Here is an 11,048-nt window from a genome sequence, read left to right on the forward strand (position 1 = left end):
GGGGGGGGGGGGGGAACTATTTAGCCCAAATGTAAAAACAAACCCAAAAGTAAAGTGTGCTGTTTCAAAACCTTCAAAAAGATTACGGTATGAAACAGCAGCACGTATTCTTATTTTGTGATAACTGAATTTAGAACCCATAGACTCTAGGAACAAGTTTAGAATTTAAAGGAAGATGCCAAACACTTATTCTGGTCAGTAAAGTGTCCATTTAATAAGTTCATCAGCCACATTTTTCAAACCCTCCTCCCACCCTAAAAGTTAAATCCACACTTAAGCAGCAAATGATACAGTTTTACAATGTACAACAAAAGAACTCTTGTAGAGTTTGATGTCCCTCCTGTTATATCAAGAATTTCAGGGCTTATATTTGACAAAAATCTGGAACGCAACTGTACCATCACCCATGCAAAAAGCAAGTTTTATATACAGTCCCTATTTTTTTCTTATAAATTTAAATATTATACAAAAATGCATCTTTCCATCAAAATGTATAAAGTTTAGTGAACAGAGAGCCCAAAATGTGTCTTAAAATAAAAGTTATCTGATTTCAAAGGTTATTTTGACAATCTAACATAACTGAAATCTAAATTGCACCATATAGAAGGCACTTGTGCTGTGTGATGTCTTGAGCAAATATATTTGTTAGTTTAATAAACAGTGTCCTCTTGAAGTCATGCAGTTGTCTCCAAGCATCATTAAAGCAGCTGAAATAAGGATTGTGAGTAAACTTGATTCCACAGTTGTGAAAACATATTTTCTAGCAATAAGTCAATCATACAGCATTGTGCTCCAGATGACTTTAAAGTCAAACTGGTAAAGAAAACAAAATCACCATCATTCACATGGGAACTGGAACTATTTTTCATTCTCTCATAAGTTACAAAGTATGCCACTTAATTAGGAAACTAAAATATCACTGAACAGTTCAGTGTTCAAAAGTTTGTGCCAATGAAAGTCTGTATTAAAAACAAACTAAGGGCTAGTTATTTCAAGGAGCAGTGCACATTTAAAAAAGAAGTCTTCTCTACTGTTGAGATAGAAGAGCAGTCCTATTAGCCTTCATCTTCTCCAACCGTTTCATCAAGTGGCTATTGGTCATCTCCATCTCTTCCATCTTATCCAGTGCTGTCCTTAACTAAAATGCAAACAAATGTTTCATTCAGTTTTAGAGTGCTGTCTTGTGAATAACAGGAATTAAAATTCTAAAAGAAGCTTTGATGTTAGGATCATAACCTTATTTTCTCTTCACTTTTTTTTTTTTTAAAGGCTTTGCTATAACTTAGAAATGCTTAAGAGTCTAAATGAAATTTGCTTTAAAATTAGGCTGTTTGTGGCTTCCTGAGCTGGAAAATAAGATTTCTCTGAAACAGGAAGAGAGTGTGAGGACTCAGTCATTCCAGGACCTAATGTTCCTGAATGACATCTCACCCTAGTCTTGGTTTTTGGCAGACAATTTTGCAAATATCTAGTTGGTCTAATAAAAGATATCCCCTCTGCCATGAGTTCTGATTCCTTTAGCCTCTAGACCAACACAGCTAAAACCTGGATACCTGGCACAGTAAACTTGTACTTGTGTAACATGGCATGAAACAGTCCAGCAGCTTTCTGAAGCTACTAGGAAACCTTCCCATCATGCTTCAAAAAACCTGTAACAAAGTGTTACAAAAAAGTGATACAACGTACAACTGAATCTCAGATATTTGAGGTCCATTAGAGTAAAAAATAGATGTATTATGATTTAACAGGTACTTAAAAGTAGGACAGGGTACACCCACAGGATCCAAGAATAAAAGGCTGTCTCAAAAGAAACCTAATGTCTGTTTTTAGCCTGAAAGTAGACAAAATTTAACAGACGTGACACAACAAGTAAAATGCTCTAGCTTGGGAACAAACTGCACACAAAAGGAGGCAAAACCTGGTCCCAACAAGGGAAAGGGTTTCAAAACCTCAGTTCAAATAATCTTGATGCTGCACTAGCACACATGAATTGAAGAAACAAACCAACCAGAAGACAGGTTATCAGTGCACTGAGGACAAGAAAGTTTCTCCCAATGATCTGCGCAGTTGCGATTTGATAGCCAAGAAGTAAAGATGGCCATAATATAAATAGACAAAATCTGCTCAAGAAATCAACGCTGATATAATTTGTTAGAACTTCCTAAGACTTAGAGAAAAAAGATAAGAGGAGGAGAAACTGCTGAAAAACAAGAATGTTGTGAGCCAAGACAATTACCATTATTCATGGCCTGCAGAACATCTTGCCAGCTGCAGTCAGAAAGGAACTGGTCTTGGAATATAATGAAGTGCTCACAGATGACTAATGAAAGGTTCATGCAAAATATCATACATACAGCCATTTTTATTCCTGACCCTCTTTCAGAAGTACATTTACTGCCATAACAGCTGCACAGATTAAATATTCAAGCTTTTAATTTTATTTATAAAGATTCGATTGAGTTTCCTTTGAAATGAAAAGGAATTTATTACCTCTCGTTGAAGTTTCCTTTTTTCTGCTTTGAGTTCATCTTCTACTTTTTCTGCACTCTCTGCTGCAGTTTTGTATCTCATAACCTGTCCTTCAAGTCTTCCAATCTGTAAAACCAAATAAAACCACACATGTAAAGAATACTGCTTTTCAGTCAGTGAGCACATCCTTCACCATAAGACCAGCCTTCTTCCTACCCTCTGTGGCAGTTCTTACATTAACTGTACTACTCAGCAAAGGAAAGAAGAGAGACTGTGAACATGAAGCAACACCTGTAACTAAAACAAAAAGGAAAATGAGTTTAGAGAACTAACCAACATTAACACAAGACAGCAATAGAAGGTAGAGAGATCCCGCTGCGTCTCTCTCTCTCCATGGTGAGATAATAGAATATTAAGCAGAAGACAATGGAAATCAGAGAATAGCAGATGCATGACTAACAGGTCCATGGAGGTGATGCTTCTTCCCCTCTATGCTGCTCTGGTCAGGCCGCAGTTGGGAGTACTGTATCCACTTTTGGGTGCCACACCTGAAGTGGGATGTGGAGAATCTTGAGAGGGTTCAGAGGAGGGCCACTTGTATGGTCAAAGGCCTGCAGGCCAGGCCCTATGAAGAGACTGAGGGACCTGGATCTCTTCAGCCCGCACAAGAGAAAGCTGAGAGGTGATCTGGTGGCTGCCTATAAATTCATCAGGGGAGGGCAGCAGGGAATAGGAGATGCTCTGTTTACTAGAGCACCCCCTGGAGTAATTAGGAACAATGGCCACAAATTGACAGACAGCAGATTTGGGTTGGACATTAAAAAGAACTTCTTCACAGTAAGGGTTGCCAGAATCTGGAATGGGCTTCCAAGGGAGGTGGTGCTCTCCCCTACCTTCAGGATCTTCAAAAGGAGACTGGACAAGCACCTAGCTGGGGTAGTCTGACCGCAGCACTCTTTCCTGCCCAGGGCAGGGGGTTGACTCAATGACCTACTGAGGTCCCTTCCAACCCTAACATCTATGAATCTATGAAGCACTGGACACTGGGAACCTCAGTGGACTGGAAGAGGAAGAAAATGAAGGAGGAGATAGTGGCAAATGAAGAGACAGGGAAAAGAGAACTGGAGGGAAAGATGCTAGAAATTGAAAACAGACCTGGAAAACAGAAAATCAGATAAAATACATGGAGATGAGAGACAGTAAGCAAACTGAAAGAAATGAGATTTGGCACTCATGTCAGAGCATAAACTAAGAGGGACCTTGGACCAAAGAACAGATCAATAAAGGGGGACCACAAGCCAAAAATAATAAGGAGACAGCAGCTTTGAAACATGCTTGCCTCCCTGTATTTCCAATACAAGAATTATGACCTGTTAATGTTGCATTTGACTGAAACCAAGTGTGTGGCATAGGGAAAATAAGTCACAAAACCTAGAGCCAGACATTTAAAAAGCCTGAGCCTGAACTGATTCAATCTTTGCAGGTTAGTTTAACCTGGCTAGGCTGAATCAGTGTGCAACTGCACAGACATCCCCAAAACATAGGCATATATCTGCAAAGGCTCAGGGTAGAAGCCAAAGGGCGCTAGAGCAGCCCTCCCTTCCCTTCATCAGGGCTGAGCTGAGGGGAGACATGGCCCTGCCCCAGGAGGATGCCCTGATTAGGGAGGAGTTCCCCCCCTCCCTTCTGATCAGCCCAGCAGGGAATTGATAACAGTGTTTATCACACCTAACTCAGTGTTTATTAGAAAACAACAAAGGGACATCACCAGCTACCTGTTGAGTTTGCCTTTGTCCTGTCTGCCACAGCATAGACTGTAGCCAGCATGTGGTCTGCTAGCTAATATGGAGAGGTGTCTGTGTAAGGCAGAGGGGACAAGGGAAATCCCTGCTTAGCAGGGAGTGGTGAGGGGATCAGCGGGGAGCCTGTAGTCTCTGCTGGAGCTCCAACCAGGAGCAATGGGGAGGGGCCAGCTCTGCTGTAGAGCAGAGAACCCTGCCAAGCCCAGAAAGCATGCCAGGATGATGGGGGAGTCTGATTTAACTTAAACGAGGAAGGAGTCTAGGACAGGCATATAAACTGGTTTGAACCATTTTCAAACCGGGTTATCTGCACTGAACATCTGATCCGTTACAGTTTTAAACCAGTTTCTGATCACTTAAACTGGTTTGTGTGTAATGTCTGTCCCTACCCTTACCGAATAATGTGTGCAACAATTATTTACAAAGTTACTGAACGAACATACATACCAGTTCACACTCAGAATTTTGCTGTGTTCTTTAAAAAATATACCTAGCTACCTATCAGATAATTCTAAAAGTGAATTTCAGACTTTTTTCCTCCTCACAGGTCCATGTAAATTAACTATCTCCATTAATTAAGGCGTGGATACTATTTTGAGACAAACATGTACGCAGTAAAAATCTTTTTATTTTTTAAAATACAGTGCATGTATTATTGAATCCAAAATGTTAACCTCTATATTTTCTTTTGTGACTGGTTAAAAAGAGCTGTTAGCAGCAAGAAAAAAGGGTAATACTAGTCTGAACATAATGCAACTGGCAAAGACAGTATGGTGAAGCATAGAACAGGTGCAGAATAAAACTATGGATTTAATATAATCTAATAAATCAATTTACAGAGCATATTATACACAATGAGTCTTTTAGACCTACTTAAATATTTCGTAAAAGAAATCTAAAGTAAGACATACTTACATTTTGTTCCATGGTCGTTATATCTTGTTCAGCTTTTGAAAGCTTAAATTTGTATTCACTTATTTGTCTGTTGGCATCTCCTACAGAAAATCAAATAGAAAGGTATTTCTTAAAGGGCCAAGTCTCTAATGGGCCATTTCTATTTTAATTCAAAATTCATTTAAAATTACTTCATTGAGAATACAGGATTCTTCTAGTAAGGTATATTTTCTTTTTAAATTCCTTTTTCTGGGAGGCTTAAAAAGCCACCTTTATCACATAGACTTTATATACCAGGGGTTCTCAGCCTTTTTCTGAGCCCCCCCCATGCTATAAAAACTCCATGGCCCACCTGTGCCAGAGCAACTGCCTGGCATCCCAGCACCATGCACACAGCTCAGGGTGCAGCAGGCAGGGATTAGCAGCAGGGAGCCCCTGGGCCCCACCCACCTGAGCAGCAGCAGTATGGAGCCTCATCCGCCCACCTGCAGCAGCACCACCCGCAAGTTAGAGGTTGTGGGCATAGCAGGTCACGCTTGCCCCTGCCCCTTCCTTGGGACTCGCCTCAGACCTGGGGGACCAAGGCAACCCATGCCAGGCAGGGCCAGGCAGACACCCTGAAACCTGCTCATGGTCCCCCAGGGGGCCATGGACTCCCTCCCCACCCCAGTTGAGAACCACTGGCCTACATGCTGCTATTGCCATTGCTGAGATGCTCTTAAAAGCTGGCTTTGAGGATCAAAAAATTAAACAAAAAATTTTCTAGGAAAGGAAGGAAAAAATGACATGAGCCAAATAATTAAAAATGGTGGTGTTCTGTATCATTGTCTAAATAATGAAGTTTTACAAATATTTGCATTAGATCCTGACAAAGCTGTCAATTAAGAAAAATAGCTTGCTAGAAATACTGAATACAAACCTTTCATTAGCTAACAAGGAATGCAATGAGAGGAAAAGCACAAAGAATTTAAATACTGCATTTGATATTGCTAACACTGTTTTCAAAACAACTAGACTACTCAAGTAAGCTAACAAATAAAAGGAAAGAGCCTATAAAAGTTACAATTTTTTCAACAAAATTAGGTAAGTGCTCAACCAAGGGCAAGGTAAGACACTTGCTCTTTAAATATATATAAAAAGGAAACAAAAGGTTCTTTTCAGTATAAATACCTTTATATAACCAAGGTAGACTTACTCTGCATTTCAATTAACTGCAAGTCAGAACCATTCTCTAATCCTGTTATATCTGGATTTGAACCATCACTTTTAGAGTATTTCTGTCGTTCCTCTTCTAACTGCAGCTTCAGCTTTCTAATCTGAAAAAATATGCTATTTTATTAAATGGTAAGCTTCTAGAAGTACTTCATTAGGATTTTCAAACTGAGTTGACAGTTTAGCTGTACATAGGGAATTACCTCCTCAAAATTTACACTTTCCAAATGTTTACAGGGGCTATGGCCAATATCATAGCATGTTTACAGGGACAGCAAAACTGTTTTTAGGTTGTACCCCTTTCTGCTCCTTTAAGTAACAGCTACCGGGATGCTCTCCAACACACAGTACTCTCAAGCTGCTTCTACTTTGTCTTATGTGCAAGAACCCCCCAGGGTTTTTCTACAGCAGTGGTTCCCAACCTTTTTGCCATAACCCGCTGCTGGGAGCAGAGCGTGGCATAGTGGCAGCCCAGGGGTGGGGGAGTTCCTAGCGTGTGGTGTGGCTCACCTTTTGTGTGAGGCGCCACCGGCATTGCCCCTACGACCCTCATTTGGGTCATGACCCGAGGTTGGGAACCACTGTTCTACAGGAATCACTGATAGCTTTTTTGGTGGGAAGAGTATGGAGAAGAGAGGGACAATGTACGAAACAAAAATCACTATCATGGCTAACCCCAGAGAATTCCCCTGCTGCTTTGTGGGATCATGCGGTTTAACTCACATGAACAGGAATTTGCAGTTTTTACTATGATACTCCTAACAAGTTTAGGATCAAGCTTTAGTAAGTGTATTGCTAATATTCTATCCCATATCTGGCTTGAGTTAATTTACTTAATTTTAAATTGAATAGTAAAAATAAGGTATTTTGTATTTTGCTAAAAAGGCTGACAAAATGGCTTGATCTGTGCCCTGTGCATTAGCTTGCCACATTGGTCAGTGAACCTCTAAATTAGAAGCTAACTAACTAATGCGTGGGTAACAGTCTACAGTACACGTAAGTTACAGGGGACCGCCCAGAGATGCCGGCAGCCATGCCAGCAGCAAGGGGGGGAAGTGGGGTGGTGACCGCCCGCAGAAGCTGGCAGCGGCTTCAGCAGTGGCCAGTCTCAGAGGGGCACACAGTCACTGGTACACAGCATCCTGTACAGGAAGCGACCTGCCTAAAGCAGTACAGCATATTCAACAATGCTTCATTTTAACTGCATTAAAAGCCAATAATTAATTTTGTAAAGTTATTTTTTCATTTAAACAACTGTAGTTACCACAGGAATATTTTGGGTTGATGAACTGGAAGAACTGCAACACAAAGAACTTTTTTGTGGGTGATATCTTTTATTGCAGGGTTTCTCAACCTTTTAAGTAGCAAGTACCCCCTAACTTCTGAAAAGTTTAATAAGTACCCCAACACTCAATTTTCCAGGGGATTTTATATTTATAGACTAATGTGTGCTATATGTTGGAAGAAGGACTGCATATATAAGGCCGTGATATGCCAGATGTCTAATCTGGTGTGGATAGGGTTGCCACCTTTTACACCAGGGGTGCACAAACTCAAGTATCTACCCGGGCTAGAGGTGATGTTACCCAAAGCTAGGAGGGCTGAACCCAAATTATTACTGGGGAATTTAATTTTTTTGCTATAGTTTTGAGAGGATAAAAGGGTGAGAGAGAGAGAGAGCAACCCCCTGCCTGTGTCTTGCGTATCCCCCAGGGGTATGCATACCACAGGTTGAGAAACTATGTTTTACTGGACCAAGTGTATGGTTGGGACAGGACTTTGACCAGTGCATTCTTCATCAGGTCAGGAACATGGAAAAAAAGTTACCCACAAGAAGCTGTCCCTCACATGATCCACTAAGGAAAATTTTGAGAGTGCCTGGGAAGTGATAAGCCAAATTATGTTAGACAGGCAATTTGACAACTTCTATTTTGCCTCCCCCCTTTCATAAAAATGAAAGAAAGATGATCACTGACCAGAAATGCTCTATAATATTAGACTGCAAATGAGTCAGTCCTATTTACACACACACTTTCAATTGGGACTATTTGAAGTAATTATAGTGGAGACACCCTTGAAGAAACTATTACACAAGATCAAGATCATGCTGATCAGGACATTCTAGGGGAAGAGCCTGATAATTCCTGGTAGATAGCCAGCACTTTTCTTAAAGATGTTAATTTGTTTTGTTTTTTTTAACTTAATTCTGAGTTGGAGGCACTTTACTGATAGCAAACTAAAATACTTTCATATGCATGCCCTGTTTTCTTTTCTTTTTTTTTAAGGTGGCATTGCCTTTATAGAATATTCATTTTAAAAATTAGTTTTACCTGTGACAATAGTTCTTCCTTTTCTTCAGCCAGTTTTCGTAGCCGAACATCTAGATGAATTAGAGCTCAATTAGAAATCTGACTGAGTTGAAATTGGAAATTTATTGTTTGACATTTTATTTTCATTAAGCTCAAAAATAATTTTTTTTTCCACACATAAAACCTATAAATGTAAGGACATGCTGAAATTTAAGTCTTAATTTCCTGTTGGTTATTGCAGTAGGTTAATTAGGAAAAGTCAGTGTGAATACATGATAAGTGACAGCAACGTACTGTTCAAACATATTTTGGTAAGTAGTAAAAAGATAGTTTTCCTCACTTTAACATATAAAAGATTTAACAGCAATAAAGAACTCCAAGCCTCATTCCCAGTAGTTAATGAATGTTTGAGGATCAATTGGCAATAATTTCTATGACTAATGGAAAAGAAACTTTTTCAATATGCATGTTATGCATAACCTATAAGTACATAGGAATATTTCCTTTTATACTGAGTGATGGAAAACACCATTCAATGTAAAACTGAATTATGTGGCCTGTATAACATGTTTTTTAAAAGATGCTTAACTGGCTTAGCAGGGAACCCTTCAATAAACTAAATCACAAAAAGGAAGTTTATAAGAAGTGGAAACTTGGACAAATAACTAGAAAAGAATATAACAGCAGTGTTTGGGCATGCAGGGGTGGAGTCAGGAAGGCCAAAGTGCAACTAGATTTTGAGCTAGCAAGGGATATAAAGTATGTTGGTAGCAAGAGGAGGATCAGAGAAAGTGTGGGTCCCTTACTGAGGGGGAGGGAACCTTGTGACAAAAAACGCATAAAAGGCTGAAGTACTCAATGCCTATTTTGCCTCAGTCTTCACAGGCAAGGTCAGCTCCCATACTACTGCACTGGGTAGCACAGTTTGGGGAGGAGATGAGCAGCCAACAGTGGCAAAAGAACATTAGGGACTATTTAGAGAAGCTGGACATATACAAGTCCATGGGGCCGGATGGGATGCACCTGAGGGTGCTGAGGGAGCTGGCTGATGTGACTGCAGAGCCACTGACCATCATCTTTGAAAAAACTTATAGTGATCAGGAGAGGTCCTGGATGATTGGAAAAGGGCAAACAGAGTGCCCATATTTAAGAAAGGAAAGGAGGAGGATCCAGGGAACAACAGATAGGTTAGCCTCACCTCAGGCCCTGGAAAAATCGTGGAGAAGATCCTCAAGGAATCCATTTCTAAGCACTTGGGGGAGAAAGAGGTGATTAGGAAGAGTCAGCATGAATTCACCAGGGGCAAGTCATGCCTGATCAACCTGACTGCCTTCTATGATGAGATGACTGGCTCTATGGATGCAGGGAGACCAGTGAATGTGATATACCTTGATTTTAGCAAGGCTTTGGATACAGTCTCCCACAACATTTCTCACAGGCAATCTAGGGAAGTACAACTGGATGAATGGACTATAAGGTGGATAGAAAACTAGCTGGAGCATCAGGCTCAGAGAATAGTAATGACTGGCTTGATGTCTAATTGGCAGCCAGTACCAAATGGAGTGCCCCCAGGGGTTGGTCCTGGGGCCAGTTTTGTTCAATGTCTTCATCAGCAACTTGGAAAATGGCATAGAGCAGTGCTTCTCAAAGTGGTGGTCTGCGGACCGGCCGGTTGCTGGTCCGCAGCGAGTTTCCAGGAAAGAAAGAAATATATTTTCAGAAGCATAACACTGATATGTCATAGTGCCACAGTTTGTACGTTCCAAAACTCCAGGTGACATCATGTTGTGCAAGGTGAGGAAAGAGAAAGAAACAGCCGGTCACACATTTGTGTAGCACTGTTACACGCAGTTGCTGCCACCAGCTGAATTGGGCACTGGTTCCTGACCCCCCGGAAAAAAAATTGCTGGTCTGCCACATCAGATAGTTTGAGAAGCACTGGCATAGAGTACACCCTCAGCAAGTTTGCAGATGACACCAAGCTGGAGGGGAGTAGTAGATACGCAGGAGGTTAGGGCTAGAATCGAGTGATCTAGATAAATTGGAGAATTGGGTCAAAAGAAATCTCATGAGGTTCAATAAGGACAAATGCAAAGCCCTGCACTTAGGACGGAACAATCCCATGTACCAGTACAAGCTGGGGACTGAGTGGCTGGGCAACAGCTCTGCAGAAAAGGACCTGGCGGTTACAGTGCACAATAAGCTGAGTATAAGCCAGCAGTGTGCCCTTGTTGCCAAGATGACTAATGACATACTAGGCTGCATTGGTAGGAGCGTTGCCACTCCTGGGAACTTTTGGAGGGCTGCACATGTTTAAATTAGTAGGTCCAGATGCTCTTCACCCGAGGGTGCTGAGGGAATT

At 41.0% G+C, this 11,048-nt stretch overlaps 1 protein-coding gene across 3 annotated transcripts in view; it reads right to left on the reverse strand.

The window, feature by feature from the left end:
- Positions 1-189: 189 nt before the first annotated feature.
- LRRFIP2 (LRR binding FLII interacting protein 2) overlaps positions 190-11,048 on the reverse strand; it is a 100,551-nt gene continuing 89,692 nt past the window's right edge. For all 3 annotated transcript variants that reach the window (XM_019508990.1, XM_019508989.1, XM_019508988.1), the window contains 5 exons: positions 8,708-8,757; positions 6,361-6,481; positions 5,187-5,266; positions 2,491-2,595; positions 190-1,138 (listed from right to left, as the gene is read on the reverse strand). In XM_019508990.1, the coding sequence (XP_019364535.1) occupies positions 1,028-1,138; positions 2,491-2,595; positions 5,187-5,266; positions 6,361-6,481; positions 8,708-8,757 (467 nt within the window). In that variant the 3' untranslated portion in view covers positions 190-1,027. The remainder of the gene's footprint in view (positions 1,139-2,490; positions 2,596-5,186; positions 5,267-6,360; positions 6,482-8,707; positions 8,758-11,048) is intronic.

The sequence above is a fragment of the Gavialis gangeticus genome, unplaced genomic scaffold, assembly GCF_001723915.1.
Source record: "Gavialis gangeticus isolate Ggan-Ray unplaced genomic scaffold, GavGan_comp1, whole genome shotgun sequence".
Taxonomy (NCBI): Eukaryota; Metazoa; Chordata; order Crocodylia; family Gavialidae; genus Gavialis; species Gavialis gangeticus.